Source organism: Lepidochelys kempii, chromosome 3 (assembly GCF_965140265.1).
Source record: "Lepidochelys kempii isolate rLepKem1 chromosome 3, rLepKem1.hap2, whole genome shotgun sequence".
In the NCBI taxonomy this organism is placed as follows: Eukaryota; Metazoa; Chordata; order Testudines; family Cheloniidae; genus Lepidochelys; species Lepidochelys kempii.
Window position 1 is genome coordinate 100,429,642 of NC_133258.1, and position 23,046 is coordinate 100,452,687.

The following is a 23,046-nucleotide window of genomic DNA, read 5'->3' on the forward strand; positions in this document are numbered from 1 at the left end:
TGGGTGCTGTTTCTGTTGTTAGAGTATTGCTTTGAGTCTCTCTCTCTTGTGAATTGCTTTGAGAACAGACTCTGTCTTAGAATGTACTAACACAATTAGCAGCTTGCAAGTTTCACACATAGAGGGAGAGAAACAGTACCAAAAACCAAGAGACCTCTTAATTAGTAATACCCTGCAATTTAAACTCTGGGGAATCAAACTCATTTGTGATTTTAATACAGAACTTCTTTAATATGATCCAGCATAATCCCCCTTTTGACACTAAGATTTATAATCGTCAATGTCACTTTCTGTGTAGCCTATTCAAGAGAAGGTACTGTGAGGCAATTTGAGTTTGTGATTCCAGTTCATGCCATATACATGATCCTAGCGATGTATCTTTACTACAAGGTTCTGGGGCAACAGGCAAGGTGAGGCACACCCACTTTTGAGGAGTCCATTCGGTATAACCTCTAGTGTCCAATAGCTTCCCTCCCTCCCCAACCCACTGGCTTGAGGTCCAGGGTAGCCAGAAGGATCCCATGTGTAATATGGGGAGTGGGTTAACCTTCAATACCTTTGCCTCCAGGGACATTGGTGTGCAATTTTGACAACAATTTCTCCCATTAACAAGTCTGGTTATACAATACTGGAAATGTATTGCATCCATTCATATTGATAAGTATCAAACAATGATCTCTTTCTTTGTTTTAACAAATGCATCAAACCCTTAATATTTCCCAATATGATCCAGAACATTTTGTCTTCCAAAGTAGCTAGTGCAAGTATCTGCATTTCAGTGCATCCCATAGCTACGGCTGTGTAGTTTCCTATTTCTAAATTTTTTTTTTTCTTATGGATAAGCCATGTGGTAGTATTAAGCCATTACCAAAGATTCCATTGGCCTTTTAGGTTACCCAGACCAATTTGGACGAAGTCTACATTGGCATGTACTTGTTTTTGCATCAGGCTGTCCTGTAGCTGGGACAGAGAGCTTAATTTATTTTTAAGTACCTGCAGGTCTTCAGTATTTTTTTTTTAAACACACAACAGTGCTAGCAACAAGACAAAACACAAGACAAAACACAGAACACAAAACACAATTTCTATTGTGACCGTAGGTTCATGGTATTGGGTTGCTCTTCAGCTGGCATCAGCTTTTCCTGATTTTCTGAAAGACAAAAAGAACATGTTTCTACCCCTTTTGGGGTGGCAGATTATTGCTTAAAATATTTCTTTTACAAATACCCTTTCTGATTGTAGGCAAAACGGAGGAATTGCCCCCACATTTTCCTGTTTTTGTTCTATAGGCAGGCCAGGTTTCAATGGCTTCTATCTTTTAAGGGTTATGAGGAAATTATCCCACTGTTTAGTCATTAAATCCCTGAGGTGGAGTACCTCAGTTTCCCTTCTTATACAGTGGACCAAGTTTATAATGTTTTTCCTGCTGTGTTAAGCTTTAAGTTTATTTACAGGTAATAGCTGAGAAGCATCATTACTATACAACCTTAAAGGGTTTTTCCAAAAATCATACACACTGTACGTTGTTACAGGGGTACTTATCATTAAATTTATTAAAATTATCTTGTTATCCCATGCCTTTTATTTAGACAATTTGTTTGCTGACCAGGTATGTCCTTTATCTGCAGCTCCTTTGTGCTGCTAGTTCTTTCCTTCCTTTATCATTTAGGTAATTTGCATTTTCACAGACGCTTCCTGCTTTTGGATTTAAAGCCATCAGCAGCTCAGAGACTATCTTAAAAGGGACACAATCAACTTTCACCAGAGTTTTGATTACTTTTAACTTCTGCTTCCGAAACACACAGCAATCTGAAAAAGAAAACCCAACCTATTGTAAAAAGAAAAGGAGGACTTGTGGCACCTTAGAGACTAACCAATTTATTTGAGCATTTATTTGACCAACCTATTGTGGCTCCCTTTGAAACCCTAATAGCATTAAGTAGCCATTTTAAGGCTCAGTGTTTCTAACATTGCTTCTTTTTATTTTGTGCACCTCATCCCTGCTGTTGCTTCAGAGGGGCACTGTCTTTTTTTAATTTCTTATTTATTAATTTTTTTACTACAGCTCTCATCTGCTATTTTGTTACAAAAACAAACAAACAAACAAAAACCAACCAACCAAACAAAAAGAATCCAAATTTTTTTTTTCTATTCTCCTGATTTTGACTGCCCTGCTGCGGCCACAACTTAAAAACATTTTAAATTTTGTAAAGCATTGAGTTACCTTTTAAGGGTTAAATGCCAAATCCCAAAGCCAAACAACACTAATTACCTGTGTCTAGCAAAAAGGTCTGTCAGTTTTGCAACTTTGAATTAAAAAGTCAAATGAATTTTTAGTGGCATTATTTAAAACAAAACCAAAACCAATTGGTCCTTAGAACTTTACATATTTACACACACACAGATAGATACATACACATTTTCTTTTCCTTAACATCCCTTCCACACTGTGTGTTTTTTTTTTTTTTTTTTTTACATCTTACATTCCCTTTATACATTTGAGGCAGCTAAGTTCCAATAGAACCCCCTTATGTTAGCAAAATTTGACTTTTAGCAAATTTGACTAAATTGTCCAGTCAAATGATTTTAATCAGATAGTTTATTTTTGCCTGGCTAATTTACAGACATTCCTTTGGAAAAGGGCCCATTTTTCCTTCAGAATAGTTGCAAAGAAACCAAGAATGCTCTTTCTCTAATACATTTCCTTTTAAACATTTTCACAAAGTTTAGCTGCTTAATTCCCTTAATTCAGCTGGCTTTGGGTATTTGTAGCCAGCACCTTTCAATTGTCTGCTCCCTTTTCCGTTTGTGCCTTTTCCTCTTTAGATGAGGACAAGCGGAGGTAAGAATCCTTACATGCCTCCCACAACAACCAAATTGCTGCTGCATCTCTTTTGGCAGCACTAGAAGGTTTGTATATGAGGATACACTGAGCCAATCTATCCTCCAGGTCCAAAACAGTGCAGACATCAGCTAGGGCTTGTTTAGTCCAAGGACTGTGCCCAAATTTTTGAAGGATTTGTTTAAAAGGTGTAATTTTTTTTTTTTTTAAACAAAAGGTGAGGTTGGAGTTCCTTCTGACTCCATTCCTCCCTCTGGTACTGGCTTACCCTGTTTTCTTTTAAACATTTTAACATGGATATTTCAATCTCTTTGTCACTCCTGGTATTACTTAGCAAGTGACACAGCCTAGATTCTGAAATCATAGCTTAATCTATGCGTTTTCCCCCTGCTACCTTCCCGGAGGCCAGCAGGTCCCCTGCTACCTTCCCGGAGGCCAGCAGGTCTGGTTAACCTAATAAAAATGCCTACCTCAACAGAGCTGGCGGTGTGCACACCAATATTTACAATAACTGAGTTTTTTTACCAATATTCCCCCTTTCGCAATTCTTCACTGAAATAGGCACAGAATTGAGCCTACAGTGAATAAGACGGGCCTGGGAAGGGGTAAGACCTTGCTAAATTAAGTCAGTACATCTTCCCAAAAAGCTTTGCTGTTCAACAAAGCTGCATAGTGGACAGTGGAACACAGCAAGGACATGGAACAGGCAAACAACTTCTCTCTATAGAACCTTCCATGGATCACAAGTGAGAGACCTCCTTTCTATTGATTCATAGTAGAATCATTAGACTAGTGTTGGATCATATTGAAGTTCTGTATTAAAATCACAAATGAGTTTGATTTTTCCATAGTTTAAATTCCAGGGTATTACTAATTAAGAGGGAAGTCTCTTGGTTTTTGGCTGCTAATTGTGTTAGTACATCATAAGACAGAGTCTGTTCTCAAAGCAATACTTTGTAACAACAGAAACAGCACACAGAGACTCCCCGCCCTTTTGTTGTATTTATCTCACTTTGTTAACAACTGTGATTAAAATAGAGATAGAGGATGTATGTGGATAGATGCTTGGTGTGGACAATAAATGAATGATCAGGGAGGTGCCAGCCTAAGAATCCAGTGTTGATCAGCAGAAAAAGGTGTCAAGTGGAAACAACCAGAGGACCTCCCCCCAAACCCCCCCCACTCCCGGAGGGCAGACTGGAATCCACCCAACAGCCTCAAGGATGGGAAAACCGAAGAACAAGATAACATTTGGCAGCAGGGAGCTGTCAGGAATGTGTCTGTTGATTTAGCAACAGCATGATGAAGCTATTCCCATAGACTGGTATAGGAATAAATTCCAATAAAAATGGACTCTAGAAACTGAGAACTTTGGGGTCTGATTCTGCAAACCAACTTCCAGGAGCATCAGATGAGCATCTGACAAGGCCCTGCTCCCTCCTTCTGTCCAGTCCACCTGGCCAGTGGCTTGGAACAAGCAACTCTAAGCTGGTAACTATGATAACAACCTTGCAGAACCTGTGTGTGTGTGTATGTATGAATGAATGAATGAATGTGTGAATAAATATGAGATTGAATGGAATGTTATAGCTATAACTAACTGCTTACTATGATTCTTTCTCTATTCACAATAAATGTGGCATTTTGCCTTTTCCCCTTTAATAAGATCCTGTTGGTTTTTATTTTATTGGTATAACACTAGGGCTGCCACTAGTCACCCTTAGTATTTTGCCAGGAGGCTGGTGAGGGGTACACGGAATTAGAAAGTGTTCTGGCAGGGATATAAGGATGAGAGTCACTGGCCTGTATTATGCAAGTCAAACACTAGGGGATCTAATGCCCCCTTTGGCCTTGAATCTTTCTATAAGTGGGAACTGTGTACAATGTGGAAAAATGGAGGGGGAAGGAATACAGGCAGAGATGGTGCTAGGAATGGAGAGAGAAGGGAAAAGAAATGGGAATTTTTAGGTAATAATACAGTGAAAGTGTCATTTAAATTATATTAATCTTGCTGAGGTCAGAATTAAGATTGTTCAATACAGTGTGACGGTGGAGAGTTGGATGTGTGTAACATTACTGGGTTTTAAAGGGAGTTTGTTGAGCAAATGATGAACATATGTGAGCGCATCTAGATGTAATGGTGTGTACCTGATAGGGTGTGTGGACTGTGATTGGCTTCGGTCCTAAATCCTATCTGGTGATTGCCATGCTTTTAGCAATCACATTTATGAAATGCGTTACCCTAGTATGCATTCACCATTTTATGTAGTGTGAATGTGTCTGTCTAGCCAAATAACAAAATATGATACAACTAAATACTAAAGTCAAGAGCGGCCTGACTTACGGTAAAGCTGTCCTATGCTATTGTTGAATATCTTCCTGGTTTTAAACACTTAATTAGAAAACTTCACCCAGCATTGCCAAGAAATGGAAAAGAAACTAAACAACAGACAGTGGAAAACGCATGCACTAAAGAAGCAGTTTGCAAACTTCTTGAGCTGAGTCCCCCTCTTTGAGTTACAATTTTTGGTTGTGTGTGCCCCCGCAGATAAAAATATAAACAGACACATACAAAGTATGCGTGATAGCCCATATCTTACCGATACCTGTAAGTTTCATATACACAGATACTCACAAATGGCACACCCAAAGTTTGCAGCACGCTGCTTCTACGTTGACTACCTGTCAAGGATCTCTGGGTTTTCAGGGTGGGGGAAGGTGCATGCAAAGGTCTCTGGGGGTAGAGCCAGTACTGGGCATGCAGATGTCCGGGAGCGGAAATTAGCATGGCCATGGCAGATGTTGACACTGACTCAGTGGTGTTGGAACAATTTGTACGGTGGGGGTGCTGAAAGCCATTGAACAAAACTGTAAACCCTATACATGATGGAAACCACTTCAAGCCAGGGGGTGCTTCTGCACCCCTAGTTCCAGCTCTAGGTTGCCCACTGAGGTGAGTTGGGGGTGGTAGTGGCACTCCTTCCCTACCCCCCCGGGGGCTAGCACAGGCCCTGCCATGCGGGGCTGGCATAAGCCGCCAGTGTTGCTGCTCGCCCCCCCCCCCCCATGTTATTCCAGGCTCCCCTTGGAGTGTACACCCTGCAGCTTGAAAACCTCCGCACTAAAGCAGTATCTCGAGCTAGTACGCTCCCTTTGTTGGCACTGTAGGGAACTGTTGTTAGAAAATATCCCAGTAGAGGAGCTCCTGTGGAGGGTGGTGCTGCAGCTGAGAGCAAAGCAAGGCCAGCTTCCAAAGCCAGACCACGAGACAAGACTGGCACTGAAAACCTTCCTGGCCTCCTGCGGGGACTGAACCCAGGGAGTAAAGAGTTAACACTGTGGCAGGGGTCCCTTTACCAGTAAGGCAGGAGGAGCAGTTCCCATCCTCTTCAGCTTGACTGAACCCCCCCCCCCCCATGTCTCTGCTTCACTGTGCCCAGAGCTGGGGGGCAGGGGCTGCGGGGGAAGCCTGGGCACGCCAGGGGGAAACGCTTTTCTAGGCGCACAGGAAAGCAGCGTGGATCTCCCTGCCAGCCACCCCCAGCCCCCCTTCCTCTTCCTCCCGCGTCTATTGGGAGCCACGTTATCTCACCCCCAGCCAGCAGGCGCGAGGCGTTTAGCCATTTGGGACGGGGGCTGGGGGCCAGAAGGGCGCGGAGAGAGGCGAGCAGAAAGCGGGGCCGCGTGAAGAGGCGCGGAGGGAAACGCCGCCTCATACCACCCCCCACAGTGCAGGACAGCCGCGGGCCAGGAAGCGGCACTGGCTTCGCCCCGCGTTCCCGCTCCAGCCCTGAGCCGCGGGGGAAGGCGCCAGGCGTGCGCCTGGCCAGGAGGGAGGCGGGGCCGGCCCGGCCCGGCCCGGGGCTGCTCTGTCACCCTATTAATAGCGGCGGCCGGAGACGGCGCCGCAGGCTAGAGGCGCGGGGACGATGGAGGGAGACGGGAACGTCACGGGGAGCCTGCCCGGGCAGCGCAGCCTCAGCCACGGAGCGGAGCAGGCGGCGGCGCCCATGATCCCAGCCATGGAGCTCGCCCAGGAGCCGGAGAAGGCAGCGCCTAGAGGCAAAAGCAAGAACCCCAACACCTATACAGTGCTCTCCCTGGTAAGAGGCGAGCGAGGTGCTAGGGGCTCAGGGCAGGTGCCTCTAGGGCCGGGTCCAGCTGCTCTGCAGAGGGGGCCATGAATAGCCACCGGTAGGACCTTAGTCCCCAGCAGTGTTCCCTCTAATTTGTGACAGGCCCTGTGTGCGCAAAAAATGTCTTCTGTGCAAAATTTTGACAGGCCGCGTGGGCAAAAAAAAAAAATTCTTCTGTGCAAATTGTTGTGCTTGTGCGCAGGTTTTTGTGCGCGCGGTGTTCCGCCCTGTGCGCGGGGTTTGGGATCTGTGTGCCCGCACACAGGCGCGCAGCTTAGCGGGAACAGTGGTCCCCAGCTCCCTGGGGCTGCCCTGCTCCGCTGGCCGTAAGGAGCCGGGCAGCCCCCTTGATTGGTTCCAAAGGCACCCGGGTGAGTGCTGAAATGCTGCAGAGGAATGAAAAAGCCTGCTGCGGAGCAACCTCCGCTCCTCTGTCTTTGGCTCTGCACTTTTTTTTCCCCTCAAGAGGGAGTGTGAGGAACTAGCAATTGTACCATAACATTAAATAAAGCCTAACGGGGTGGCGCTTTAATGTGCATGGCTGATGTAGCCAGTGTGGGTATGTGAGATATACCCAGGCAGAAATGCCAAGTGCCTCACTTTATCTTGCATGAATTTGACTCTGGATTTAAAAACATCTTGTGCGAAGGGCTTTGCCATGTGCTTCAACAGGGCATTAAAAAAATACCTTCTGCGACGCGTTGAGATCCTTGTAGTCGGAGAACAGGAGAGTGAGCCGTGCACGGGCGTTCCACTCATTACTCTGCTCATTGCCTGGCTGTAGGCGAGCCAGTCACAGCTCTCGGGTCCAACCAGGAAATTGACCCATTTTTTTACCATGACAGGTTTCAGAGTAGCAGCCGTGTTAGTCTGTATTCGCAAAAAGAAAAGGAGGACTTGTGGCACCTTAGAGACTGACCAATTTATTTGCGCATAAGCTTTCATCAGATGAAGTGAGCTGTAGCTCAGGAAAGCTTATGCTCAAATAAATTGGTTAGTCTCTAAGGTGCCACTAGTACTCCATTTTTTACCATGGTTGTCTGCGGTGGGTCATCCTGTTCTGTAAATGGTTTAATTGTTAGGGAGGCACAGAACAGTTTTTAGCACTACCAACTCTTGAAGGGTTCTCTGAGTGGTAGGGCTGAACACACTTTCATCCTGCCTCCATTAGCAGCTCAGAGAGAGTGTTCCACAGTTCTGTCAGAAAGTATTTTATCTTCTACGTTTATAAGTAATATCCTATCTGAAAGAGACTAGAGGAGCGGGGATTCTCTTTTTCACCATCTAGTTTACTTTCTGCATTTAATAGCACTCATTTTCACTGCTTCCTCTCTTTGAAATCAATGGTGGTTTATTCCCTGTTGTGGGTATTTGGCACTGCAACCTCGGAGAAGAAAATAGACAAAAATGTGACTGAAAAATTTGTAGTGGACCAGAAGGACAGGTGCAGGACCAGAAACTACTTTACATTAATTTTTAAAGTTATGTCAATTAGAAGTTTATGGTGTCCCTTGAAACCATTTTCAGTCCTGTTTCAGGGAGACCCATTGCTGACAGTGGTTGTTAGTAATGGGTCAGTTTCCTAGTACAGCTGCATCTCCTCTGTTCTCATTGTTGCCATTTGTACATTGAAGATAATAATGTTCATGTCTCACAGGGATTTATGAGCCTAAAATGATTAATGTATATAAAGAGCTTTGGCATTCTTGGGAAGAAGACACTATAGAAATACAAAATATTGCTTTTGCTTGTGTGTGCATAAGCAGTAATTTTTAAGTACAGTATAGTAAAGCCTACAGCTTTGAGGTACCTTTTCAAATATATATGTGAACTTGCAACCTGCTTGATAATTAGGGCTAACACACAAACTCTGCTTACACTTTCAAATGAACTGTGCACCACCTCACAATTGCCTTTAAAAATCTTTAACTATTAGCTGTAAGTGTGAACTGTACATAATCACTTGTGAGTCTCTTTTAGTCTTGTTGTAGGTAGTGTAATTATATTACATGCTAAATTCACCCCAGAGTTTTTGGCAGATTTTTCTGCTGTAGAACTGACCGGCAGCCCCACTGGTGAAAAGCCTTCTGTGTGTGTGTGTGTGTGTGTGTGTGATGGAGGGGGGAAGGAGGTGTGGTGTTGGAAGGTGGTTACAGCCATACTCTATATGTTATACTTAGCTACAGAACAGGGGTGGGCAAACTTTTTGGCCCAAGGGCCACATCTGAGTATGGAAATTATATGGCGGGCCATGAATGCTCATGAAATTGGGGTTTGGGGTATGGGAGGGGGTGAAGGCTCTGCCTGGGGGTGTGGGCTGTGGGGTGGGGCCATAAATGAGGAGTTCTGGGTGCGGGAGGGGGCTCCGGGCTGGGGCATGGGGTTGGGGTGCAGAGTGAGGGCTCCTGCTGGGGGTGCGGGCTCTGGGGTGGAGCTGAGGATGAGGGGTTGGAGGTGCAGGAGGGTGCTCTGGGCTGGGACTGAGGGGTTTGGCGGGTGGGAGGGGGATTAGGGGTGGGGCAAGGGGTCAGGGTGCAGGCTTTCGGGGGGGCGCTTACCTCAAGTAGCTCCCAGAAACAGCAGCAGCATGTCCCAGCAATGGGAACTGTGGGGGCGGCGCTTGGTGCAGGGGTAGCATGCAGAGCCCACTGACTACCCCTATGCGTAGGAGCTGGAGGGGGGACATGCTGCTGCTTCCAGGAGCCACGCAGCGTGGGGCAAGCCCCCGACTCCACTCCCTGGTGGGAGCTCGAGGACCCGATTAAAACATCTGGAGAGCCGGCTTTGGCCCCCGGGCCGTAGTTTGCCCACCCCTGCTATATAGGGTCAGCACAGCCCCAAAATTGCTTGGTGCTTGCTGGAAAGGGCTGATGGTGAAAACTTGGCTCACTTTTTCAAGGCACCTGATTTGAAGCAGGGACTTGAACCTAGCTCTCCCACATCCAACGTGCACATCCTAACCACCAGCCTGTCACATATGTTGAGGGGTGTGGGTGTCCTCTCACTCTGTCCTGACTCCTGTTCAATCTATTCCACTTTGCATTAATAATTAAATAGTCCCAGAGAACGAGACACTGACTGTGTACTCCAGTGGTTATGACATTCACCTTGGGAGACCAAGACAAAGACCCTGTTGTCAATCAGGTGTCTAACTTGTGTGATACTGGCTATTGTATTATCTATTTTTGTTTTTTTCATAGAAACATTTCATAATGTTTCTGTTCTGTCCTAATGCTGAAGGGAACATTTTTGATCTCTCAAAATTTTTCATGGAATGGGAAAACTTTCCCTCCCAGTTCTATGCTTAAGAGCTTTGCTGAACAAGGATGGACCTAAACATGCTTGAAGGTAACGGGTGTGCTTAAGTGCTCTGCTAAATCAGAGCCCTATTTGCTCAACCAGTGTTCTCCCTCAGACTTGTCACAGTATTCATCCCTCACTGAGGATTACATACACAGAGAGTCTGAAATTTTAAATGAAGCAATTTTTGAGTAATCCAAGCACAAATAAAGGTGGGTTTTTTTAAATCTCTTTAAAAATATGACTTGCCCTTCACTTTTGCTGTTGTTGCTGACACTCCGATAATGCAGAATGGTCACACGGAATTTACAAAACTTTCCAGAAAATTGGGGTGATGGTAGACTGAGAAAAAGTATGAGTATTTGTAGCCAAAGGGCCCTTAAAAGTGGGGTTAGAAATGAAAGTCTCTCCCTTAAACATGGCTATAATGGAGAGATTGTATCTCTCCAGTGCTTCTAGAGAGAATATTTCTAGTTGTAGATGTAACAATATGTGCAATGGTTTCATACCCAGCTGTGCTAGGATTTTTATAAATACTGAACAATGCATTTGATTCAGGGCTGATGATCAGAGAGCACTTGCATTAAGGTTTTCGCTTCTTCAGAAAGCAACAGGGCTCATTTACATTCTCCTCTCTCTAGCTACAGGTTAGTCCCACAGATGTCAATGGAAGTTGTGCATATATAGGGCATCATGTGGCTTGCCCTCAGTCACAAGGGTGCAAGACCCAAATTACAGAAGAACTTCATCGCTTCTGTGTGAAGGGGAACAGAGTATGGGGGCTCTACCTGTGGGGGTGGGGTTAGGGTGGTGGTTTCACAAGCCCTTATAAGCTGCAGAACAGTACTTAGCAAAGGCACTCCGCACAGGAACGTATAGTGGCTGATGGAGGTTTGTGGGCAGAACAAAAAGTGGTGTGGAGTTACACCTCCTTGCACTGGGACTGTATTTGGTTCATTGAGTATAAATGTGGGGAGTTCTGTGCTTTGGATGAAAACTATCTCACATGGACCATCCATATGAACCTGAGTCAGAAATGGTCTTTAGCATAAACAGAGGGCCAAATCCTTGGCTGGTGTGAATTGATATATTATATTGACTTCCATGGATGTATGTCAGTTTTCTCTAGTTGAAGATCTGGCCCAAAGAATGAAAAAGTTGTTGACTGGTAGCCAGATCATTCTCTCCACTAATGGACTCAGAGGACTCGGATCAGGGTGGAGGGGGAAAAAATGGGGAGAGACACACTTCTGTGGCATTGTTCCCCTTCCCACCCATTGGTAGGAATCAAGTCTCCACGCTGGTTATTGATCTGTCACCTGCATTTGATACCATTGATCATGAGTTGTTGTTGACTTGCCTGCACACCCTGATAGGGGCTTCTCTTCAGTGGCTTCATTGTTTTCTTTCAGAGAGATCTCCATAGGTAATTGTGGGCAATTGCTCCTCTTCCCAAAAAACTCTCAAGTGTGGTGTGCTACAGGGTACCATTCTGCTGCCCTTCCTCCTGAATCCTGTACAACATGTATATGGGGCCATTAATAAGGTGTGACAGGGTCAGGCCAGATGGCTACAGGAGAGAGTTAGAAGGCAGATATATTAGTCCCAGATTAAGCAGGTCCATTTTCCCTGGATAAGGTAACGGGCAGTTCCAGAACAAGAAGGAACTTGCTGGAACAAATTCAGACAGGCAGGCTAATTAGGACACCTGGAGCTAATTAAGAAGCTGCTAGAATCAATTAGGGCAGGCTGGCTAATCAGGGCACCTGAGTTTAAAAAGGACCTCACTTCAGTTTGTGGTGTGTGTGTGAGGAGCTGGGAGCAAGAGGCACTAGGAGCTGAGAGTGAGAACACGGACTGTTGGAGGACTGAGGTGTACAAGCATTACCAGACACCAGGAGGAAGGTCCTGTAGTGAGGATAAAGAAGGTGTTGGGAGGAGGCCATGGGGAAGTAGCCCAGGGAGTTGTAGCTGTCGCACAGCTGTTCCAGGAGGCACTCTTGACAGCTGCATTTCACAGGGCCCTGGGCTGGAACCTGGAGTAGAGGGCGGGCCCGGGTTCCTCCCAAATCCTCCCAACTCCTGGTCAGACACAGGAGGAGCTGACCTGGACTGTGGGTTCCACCAGAGGGGAAGGTCTCCGGGCTGTTCCCCAACCCTCACGGTGGATCAGCAGAGACTGCGGGGATTGTTCTTCTTCCTTTTTCCCATGCTGGCCAGTGATGAGGTTAGCTGAGTGAACGGCAGGCTTGAGCCACTAGCAAAAGTGGCCAAACTGAGGGCTGCTATGAAGCTCCGAGGCGAGCAAATCCACCAATAAGTGCAGGACCCACCAACGCAGAGGAGGAACTTTGTCATAAAGGTTAATAAGAAGACATGAGGTTTGTGTCTTCAGTTTGCTGATGACACCCAACTGTATGTCTCAGTCTCCACCAACTCAGATGATGTGCCTCAATCAGTGTCCACCAGAGATCGGTGCATGGATGAGCGTGAGCTGGCTGAGGCTCAATCCTGACAAGAATTAAGTGATAATGGTGCTTTGAGGGAAACCGATTGAAGAGATGGCAGAAATAATAACAGCCTCTTTGAGGGAGTTTATCTACCACTAGTGTGCAGGGTTGGAAACTTAGTGTACTCTAGACCACTCGCAACTATTGGATGATCATACTGCAGCAGTAACCCAGCCAGCTTTTTGCTGCCTTTGTCTGGGTAGGCAGCTGCAGGCTTTCTTTCAGGGTGCCGACCTTGCCATTGTTACCTCAGAATTAAACTCTTGCAATAAAATATTGCTTTATGTGGGGCTGCATCTTAAAACCATTTGGCAATTGAAGCTAGTACAGACTCTGGTGGCTTGCTTACTAAGGGCGTCTTGCTGGGAGTACATGGCGTCAACTCTCCAAGATCTTTACTAGCTGCCTGTTGATCTCCGTGTCCTAAAACCTGCCAGCCTAAAGGGTTGCCTCTCTTCCAATACCATACTGCCACAGCTCCAGTCAGCATAGATGATAAAGTTGGATCTCTCTCATTAAAACAGAGTAGGTGGCAGCATGCTCTCTGTGAAGGACCTGGTACTCAGGAACTTGCTCCCTCCCCCTGTGGTCCAAAGTAGCTCAAATCTGGTGACCTTCCGGGCATGCTGCAAAACACAGCTGTTTGCTGGGGAATTTGGAGAGGGCCAAGGGTGTGCTTCCCAGGACGATGAAGGGTGGAAAGGAGGGGTAGGGAGTGTGTGTATTGCTGTTGGAGTTTTGTTGGAATACCAAATGTGTGAGGTTGCTTAGAATCTTGTATAGGCATCTTTTTATTATTATTTAAATCAAATTAAATATCACACAGAAGACCCTCCATGAGAGCCCTATGGGGAAGGGAAGGAGTTGGGGATTGCTAGGTCTTCCTTTAGAAACCCATGAAAAAACATATATAACCCAGTATTAAGATTATGCTGTCAGGTTGATTATTTTCTTTTCCCCCACTGCAATTGGGGATGCTCTGGGAGTCACAACCAATGGAGGTGTACATGGGAAGTTACTGGGACTGTTTGGGCCAGGAAGCAGTGCAGGGGCTCCAAAGAAATGTCCCTGGCCTCCCACAGAGCACCTGAGATTAGGTAGATTTTTGGACTGAGTTCTAGTTCTGTGGGGAAGCAACGCTGACCTTGCCTCTCTAAGGAGGATGATCACATGGAAACCGAAGTCCAAACTATGGATTTTCCAGTCCTGCACCTAAAACCAACCCACAGAATGTGTCTTGGTACTTAAAAATTTAGAAGTAAGAAAAAACACGATTGCAAGGATGTGATGTTCCCCTCTGGTGTTATCTGGACCAGTGATCTGCTAGGTCACTCCAATCCTTGACTCTGGGAGCCAGCTGTACCCTGCTCTGCTGTGAGAACCCCCCACTCCTGGGCTGTTCACACACAGCCTCTGGCGTGTAAGCTCCCAGCTACTTGCAACCGCATGATACTAGCTGGTATCTCCGGTCCCAGACACAACTCTAGGAACCTCCGTCTTGCAGTGTCCAGTTATGCCCAGTGGATGCTGCAAGCATATATGAGTTCATCAATTTAACAAAGAAATTGATATGTACCAGGCTTGTTCTCCCAAGGGGATCCTCTGACATGCTTCAAACCAAACGCATTGCTTCAGGTAGAATAAACAAATGTATTAACTATAAAGATATAATCACTTGGATTCTAAGACAAAGCATAACAAGTCAGATTTGGTCAAATGAAATAAAAGCAAAATGCATTCTAAGCTGATCTTAACACTTTCAATGTCCTTACAAACTTAGATGCTTCTCACCACAGGAAGAAAAGGAGTACTTGTGGCACCTTAGAGACTAACCAATTTATTTGAGCATAAGCTTTCGTGAGCTACAGCTCACTTCATCGGATGCTTATGAAAGCTTATGCTCAAATAAATTGGTTAGTCTCTAAGGTGCCACAAGTCCTCCTTTTCTTTTCACGAACGCGGCTGCTACTCTGAAACCTCTCACCACAGGCTGGCTGCTCCTCAGCCAGGTCTCCCCTTTGATCAGTGCTTCAGTCATGTGGTGGTGGTGTCTGTAGATGTAGGTGGAAGAGAGAGAGAGCATGGCAAATGTCTCTCCCTTTTATCATGTCCTTTCTTCCCTCTTGGCTTTGTTCCCCCTTTTCCCCCCCCCCCTCCCCCTTTCAGAGTCAGGTGAGCATTACTGAGTCTCTCCAAGCAAGGTTGAGCAATTCCCCTAGTGTGGCCTCATACAGGTGAGTCATTGCATTGTAGCTCCTTTGCTGGACAATGGCTGTTGATGGTTGTTTGAGACCCCTCCCCGGCATTGGTTACTTTCTTTGCTGTTGCCTCTGGGGAGCTAATTTCTGGCTGATTCCCCCAATTTACAGAACGTTTTAGTGACAACAATACTACACAATGCTCATAATGTATTAATGATATATACATATATGGATAGAGAAATGACTTTCAGCAGATCATAACCTTTCCCCTGATACCTTACAAAGCATGCTTTATACGTAAGAGCACGATGATATGACAATGAGGAATATGGGGGTTACAGCATGCTCCCCGAAGGTATAGAATGTCACAGAGGAGTCACATTGGGTTTGAGCCAAAAGTCTACTGAAATCATTGGGAATACTGCCATTGATTTCAGTGGGCTTTGAATTATGTCCATGTGGTATAATTATCAATTCTGCTCCAGTAGCTCTGATTAGAAGATTCAACAAAAGCAATCCAGAGGCAGTGTGATACAATGTTTAGAGGACAGGGCTGGGACTCAGGAGACCTGGATTCTATTCTTGGCTCTGCCACTGATGACCTGTGATCCGAGGAATGGAAAACCTACCTTATGAGAGGAGACTCGCATTACTTGGCTTGTTTAGCCTAACAAAAAGAAGACTGAGGGGAGATACGATTGCTCTATAAATATATCAGAGGGATAAATACCAGGGAGGGAGAGGAGTTATTTAAGTTAAACGCCAATATGGACACAAGAATAAATGGATATAAACTGGCCATCAACAAATTTAGGCTCCAGAGTAACAGCAGTGTTAGTCTATATTTGCAAAAAGAAAAGGAGTACTTGTGGCACCTTAGAGACTAACCAATTTATTTGAGCATAAGCTTTCGTGAGCTACAGCTCACTTCATCGGATGCATACTGTGGAAAGTACAGAAGACATTTTTATATACACAAATCATGAAAAAATGGGTGATTATCACTACAAAAGGTTTTCTCTCCCCTCTCCCCTCACCCCACTCTCCTGCTGGTAATAGCTTATGTAAAGTGATCGCTCTCCTTACAATGTGTATGATAATCAAGGTGGGCCATTTCCAGCACAAATCCAGGGTTTAACAAGAACATCGGGGGGGGGGGGGGGAGAGGTTACCTTGCATAATGATTTAGCCACTCCCAGTCTCTATTCAAGCCTAAGTTAATTGTATCCAATTTGCAAATGAATTCCAATTCAGCAGTCTCCCGCTGGAGTCTGGATTGGAAGTTTTTCTGATAATATCGCAACTTTCATGTCTGTAATCGCGTGACCAGAGAGATTGAAGTGTTCTCCGACTCGTTTATGAATGTTATAATTCTTGACATTTGACTTGTGTCCATTTATTCTTTTGACAGTTTGACCATGTACATGGCAGAGGGGCATTGCTGGCACATGATGGCATATAACACATTGGTAGATGTGCAGGTGAACGAGCCTCTGATAGTGTGGCTGATTTGATTAGGCCCTGTGATGGTGTCCCCTGAATAGATATGTGGGCACAGTTGGCAACGGGCTTTGTTGCAAGGATAGGTTCCTGGGTTAGTGGTTCTGTTGTGTGGTATGTGGTTGCTGGTGAGTATTCGCTTCAGGTTGGGGGGCTGTCTGTAGGCAAGGACTGGCCTGTCTCCCAAGATTTGTGAGAGTGTTGGGTCATCCTTCAGGATAGGTTGTAGATCCTTGATAATGCGCGTTGGAGGGGTTTTAGTTGGGGGCTGAAGGTGACAGCTAGTGGCGTTCTGTTATTTTCTTTGTTAGGCCTGTCCTGTAGTAGGTGACTTCTGGGAACTCTTCTGGCTCTATTAATCTGTTTCTTCACTTCTGCAGGTGGGTATTGTAGTTGTAAGAATGCTTGATAGAGATCTTTTAGGTGTTTGTCTCTGTCTGAGGGGTTGGAGCAAATGCGGTTGTATCGCAGAGCTTGGCTGTAGACAATGGATCGTGTGGTGTGGTCAGGGTGAAAAGCTGGAGGCACGAAATTAGATGAAGGTTTCTAACCATCAGAGGAGTGAAGTTCTGGAACAGACTTCCAAGGGGAGCAGTGTGGGCAAAAAACCTAAAGGGCTTTAAGACTGAGCGTAATAAGTTGATGGAGGTGATGGTACGATAGGACTGCCTATGATGGCATGTGGCCCATCAGCGACTGCCAAGAGCAAAAATTCCCAGTTGCTGGAGACTGGATACTAGATGGGGAGAGCTCTGAGTTACTACAGAGAATTCTTTCCCAGGTATATACCTGATGGGTCTTGCCCACATGCTTAGAGTCTAACTGATTGCCATATTTGGTGTCGAGAAGGAATTTTCCCCCAGGTCAGATTGGCTGAAACCCTGGGGATTTTTCGCCTTCTTCTACAGCAAGCGTCACGGGTCACTTGCAAATTTAAACTAATGTAAATAGTGAATTCTAACTTGAAGTCTTTAAACCATGATTTGAAGACTTCAGTAACTCAGCCAGAGATTAGGTGTCTATTACAGGAGTGGATGAAGTTCTGTGGCCTGCAGTGTACAGGAGGTCACAATGATCCCTTCTGACTTTAAAGTCTATGAATCTTAGGCAAGTTACTTCCCCTCTGAGAATCTGTTTCCACTCCTGTCCTTTGTCTGTCTTGTCTTTTTTTTTTTTTTTTGACTATAAGTTCTTTGGGACAAGGACGCTCATACTATGGGTTTGTACAGTGCTTAGCACAATGGACCCTTGCTTTCCGGTGGGGCTTTCAGCTGCTACCTCAATACAATACATAATAATAATAATTAATAATAGTAATGTGGTTGATCGCCATAAAATTTCTAAAGGATGCCCCTGAAAAGTAATAAGTAGGCAAAACAAAAGATCAGAGTAACTATGCTGGGATACCAAATGGAGGTTTAATGGGTAGTCTGAAATAGCAATTTTAAACTCCATGATATGCTGAATTTTGAAATTCTATGTGCTCTTATTGGGGGATCTCGGTTTAAAAAATATTGCTGGTCTTCCTGAAGTATTCTTTTATTTTGCAATTAAGGTGAATAGCAATATGGGGGAACAAGGACATTATATAATATTTTTTTGTCTTTGTTTTTGCAACATTACAACTTTCCTGCTTCATCAATTTCATGTTTGAGTTTTAAAGGTGTTCATTTTAATTGTTAAATAAAAAGTACTAGTTTCAAATTGAATGGGTCCTCCGATTCCTTTTTTTATTATTATATTCCCCCAACATGTCTACATACAGTGTTACCCACTCTATTTCATAAAAATGAGAAAATCTTAACTTTTAGGAGTTTTAAGAACACAGTCACTTTTGATTTTGTTTTTCTGGTAATCTCATTTTCCAAAGATGGCTTTGAATGTAACACAGCCTATAGAATTTGTTTTAGCTCCTCATTAAGCTTATAGAAATCATGTGTGTGTTGTACAATTTCTATACCTTTGGATAAGAAGGTGTGTGTGTTTGTGTGGTGGATATTGGAGTTGGGTGTTGGAGACACAAGAAGTTAAAAAGGAATAATCTTTCTCCTCCAGAGCAGGGAAAATCTAGGAAAGCTAATTGTTCCTCTAAGTTATGACCCTTTTGTAGCGCTCTGTTTTTCAGTTTTTACTTGCTCAAATGAAATAGCTATCCCGCATATCTGATGATAGAGGGCAAGTGCTGATGCAAAGTTGAAACTTTATTTGAAGGAATACTGCTTGGAGCTGAGGCTTTGTTTATATTCAGAAAGTTCACTGGTTCATTGGATAGGATATTACTCTGGGTTCAGTTTCTTGCTCTGCCACAGCCATCATGTATGACTCTGGGAAAATTATGTCTTCACTGCAATAAAAGATTCATGGCACAGCGATGGCTGGCCCAGGTCAGCTGACCCAGGCTCATAGGGCTTTAAAATTCCAGTGTAGACATTCAGGCTTGGGCTGGTGCCCGGACTCTGACACCCTGTGAGGAAGGAGGGTATCAGACACCAGGCTCCAGCCCAAGCCTGAACGTTTACACTGACAGCTGACCTGGACTCTGAGACTTGGTGCCACTGTTTTTTTTTTTACTCGGTATAGACCTATCCACTGTGTCTCAGTTCCTTATCTGTAAAATGGGGGCAATAGACATTTTCTACCTCAAAGGGGTGTTGTGAGGCTCTCAGATAACCAGAGTAAATGGGTCCATATAACTATTTTGTTTTTGCTATACCTGCATTAGGGGTTATAATTAGATACACTGCTGCAACTTCTCTAATATAGATGAGGTCTGAAAGAGATAAATATCTAGTTCATGCAAGGCTTACTTCTGATTTATTGCTGAGTCCAATTCTTCCTTGGAGTAACTCTACTGACATCCGTGGAAACACACAAGGGGTGAATTGTTCCAGTTTCTTTTACCATGGAAGCTGGATATCTGCTGAATTAGGTAAAAATTACAGAGAATGACAATATAGTTGTGGGAGCAGACTCAAAATTCTTCCAGGTTTTTCAAAACTTTACTGTTGACTGGCTACTAGCCATCAGTATGTGCTCCAAATAAATAATATGGGTGAATTAAATGGGAGTATTAGCATTAACTTCAGTGGGGCTAGGACTTCTCTCCATATTTGTACAGAGGCTTTCCTAGCTAGATATAATGAATTAGGACATGAGGCTAGTTCTAAGTTAGTGTGTTTAACATTTTGAACATATAAAGCACTACATACGCATTATTATTATGGTTCCAAATAGGCTAGGTGAATCTTACAAAGTAACTTTTGTGAACATTAGTTCAAATAAAGAATGCAAAATTCAATGGCATTTCCAGTCTCTCTGTGAACATTCAGATGAGCTGCCAGACAAAATGTCACAAATATTAATGCAAATACATATTTACAATAACTCCTCGCTTAATATTGTAGTTACCTTCCTGAAAAATGCTACTTTAAGTGAAACAATGTTCAGCAAATCCAATTTCCCCACAAGAATTAACATAAATAGGCAGGGGTTAGGTTCCAGGGAAACTTTTTTTTTTCACCAGACAAAAGACTATATTTTATATGTACACAGTATACGTTTTGAACAAACAATACTTTACATAGCAATGATGATTGTGAAGCTTGGTTGAGGTGGTGAATGAAGGGGGTGGGATATTTCCCAGGGAATGCCTTGCTGCTAGATGATGAACTAGCATTCAGCTGAGCCCTCAAGGGTTAACACGTTGTTAATGTAGCCTCACACTCTACAAGGCAGCACAAATGGGGGGAGGGGAGACAGCATGGCAGAGAGAGACACACACACAACCTATGTGTGTGAGAGATGTGCATTGCCCCTTTAAGTACGCTGACCCCACTCTAAGTACATTGCCTTTTTAAGTAGATCAGCAAGTTGAGATAGCAGCTGCTGCCAGCAAACTCCCTCCGTCCTGAGCCCTTTCCTGTCTTCCTCCTCCCCGGCCCCCCACTCTGTGGAGATCGGTTAAAGGAGTGTGGGGGGGGGAAGGGCAGGAGGGGAGGGGGACACCCTGACATTAGTACCATTCTTCCCTCCCCACCCCCCGTACTCTCCCAGCAAGCAGGAGGCTCCCAGGAGCAGCTCCAAGGCAGAGGATAGGAGTAGCACATGGCAGTGACGGGAAGGACACCTGAACTGCCTGGCAATTGATAGCCTGCTGGGTGGCTGCCTCACAGGGAACTTAAGGGAGTGAGGCGCTGATAGGGGGGCTGCCGGCCCACCCTGGTTCCAAACCCACACCAGCTAGCTCCAACGGGCTGCTCTTTCTGCAAGCAGTGGACAAAGCAGGCGGCTGCCAAATGACATTATAAGGGAGCATTACGCAACTTTTAAATGAGCATGTTCCCTAATTGATCAGCAATGTAACAACGTTAACCTGGGTGATGTTAAGTGAGGAGTTACTGTAGATAATTTTATGCTGGAAATTCATGTAGCAATCTTAGAAACTGCTGGTGGATTTGAGTCATCCATTTAAGAAGCATAAGCAATATTTTTAGATGACCAGTCACACAGCATGAAAAGCTAACTATGTGTAGCAAATACTTGAAATAATAGTCACAGTTAGTTGTTGTTGAACAATCCAGAAGTGGAAGTGTGTTCTCATGCACCATTTGTCTAGGTGACAGTGATAAAATCTCCTGTGTGTTGTCCGTATTAAAACTCTTTTAATTCTTACTGACAGTGGAGCTGCACTGGTGTTAGAAATGGTGGGAAATTTTAGGAAAAAATGGCTAATGTAGAGAAGACTGTTTTGCCATAGAACACTGTTTTACCATCTGGGTCATTGGCCTGACTATAAACTCTTTGAGAGAGGCAAAATAGGTGAGGTAAAATTTTTCTTGGACCAGCTTCTGTTGGTGGAAAGTTCAAGCTTTTGAGATACACAGAGCTCTTATTCAGGTCTGGGGAAAGAAGCTGAGTATCTGAGCTAAAAACAAGTTGGGACAGATTCAGGGTGGATTTGATTTAAATCACAAGTCAGGAAAACTCGTTTTAATCATGGATTTCTACATAAAAGTGCATTCTTGTTGGTTGTTATAACCTTAATACATCACAACTCAGAGATAGATGTAGGTTTTGTTTTTAGAAGGTACACACTATACATTTTTTAAAGTGATTTATTTTGAAAACTTTTCAGATTAGTTTTACAGCTATATCAGAAAATGAATGATTGTTTGGTTATTTCATTTACCAAAGGTAAATGAAGCAGACAGTTTGCCTCCCAGTGACTTCATAAATAGCTCCAATTCAACAAGTTAATCATTAATATTTGGAGGATTTTCTTGCCATGCTGCATTAGGAGGAGAACATCACCAGACAGACATTTAAATTGTTTTATTTAACTAAAACAACAACGTTATGTATTCTGGATTTCTTTCTTCAACAGCAAACATATAATATTTTAACAAAACAAGCATATGAATTTTTGAATGTAAACATTCAAGTTTTTTAAAATCAGGTTTGTTTTTGTTAAAACTGCTAAATAGTTAAATGAAATACTAAAAAAATTAAATCTACTGTCAGCCAGGTCAACATGAGAAACTTAAAATATTGGCTTCTGCAGCTAACTGTCATCTTCACCTTCATTTTCCTGTTTTTCTTTTCCAGATTATGAACAAACAAGCTTTCCTGCTTTTTCAGGTCCCAAACAATTTCTTAATTTGGAATGAATTAGTCCAAAAGGAAGAAAATATTCTTTCTACACTGGCAGAAGAAGCTCCTGCTGTTAAAAATGAGATTATCACTTCAACAGTCTCTGAGTCCAAGTAATTAAGTGACTTCCATCAGTTCACTGGTGGGACTTTCTTTAAAACATCATCCGCAAACATAAATTTCTTGAATGGTTTACCCTTAGCTCTGAAGTTTATTGTAATTGGCATTATGGAGGGATGACTGCTTGATGTCCATGTCATAGCCAACTCCTCTTCTTCAGCAGTTAAGGTTTGACTCTGGTACCGAGTATTGAGAATATTTGCGAGAAAATAAGCTGGAGATAGTGCTCGTCCCATTTGTTTTTTTTTTAATGCTTGAAATTTAACTCTGTCACTGCATATTTCTCTTTTTAAGATCTCACTCAGTTCCTTCCAGATTTCAACAGTGTCAGCAATAAAACAGTTATTTCCCTGCATTTTGTTCACGGCTACAGAAATAGGCTTCAGGGTACTCCTCATGTATTCAACATTTCTCTTAAGCCCCGTGTTGAGAACTTTGGCTGTGACAGTGCAATCTATTTTTTCACAATTTTGTTCACAAACTCTCATCAGATTAGGCCAGTTCTTGATATAGTGCTCAAAACAGTCCACTATTGAGTTCCATTGCATGTCTTGTGGGAGAGTTAGCTTGGTTCCTCCCACTTTTTTCAGAGCAGCTTCTGCAAAGTGGTTGTTATGGAAGTATTTTGCAATTTCAACAACATTAGCCTTTATTTCTGGAACACTGAAGTCTTTGGCTGCATTGTTTGAGCATTGCAACCGTATGTTATTAGCTTGGGACTCTCTTCACTCTCTTCTAAATTAATTTCTTCTCATCTTGGATACATTTGCAGCATTGTCTGTGACCAA

The 23,046-nt window shown here is 43.8% G+C and overlaps 1 protein-coding gene across 5 annotated transcripts in view; it reads left to right on the top strand.

Moving 5' to 3' along the window:
• The first annotated feature begins 6,457 nt into the window (after positions 1-6,457).
• The window catches only part of ENPP1 (ectonucleotide pyrophosphatase/phosphodiesterase 1), a 71,255-nt gene continuing 54,666 nt past the window's right edge, over positions 6,458-23,046 (top strand). For 2 of the 5 annotated variants that reach the window (XM_073337335.1, XM_073337337.1), the window contains exon 1: positions 6,461-6,945. In XM_073337335.1, coding sequence (XP_073193436.1) covers positions 6,772-6,945 — 174 coding nt within the window. In that variant the 5' untranslated portion in view covers positions 6,461-6,771. Of the gene's footprint in view, positions 6,946-23,046 lie in introns of all 5 variants that reach the window. The other 3 variants (XM_073337340.1, XM_073337338.1, XM_073337336.1) reach the window with 3 other exon arrangements.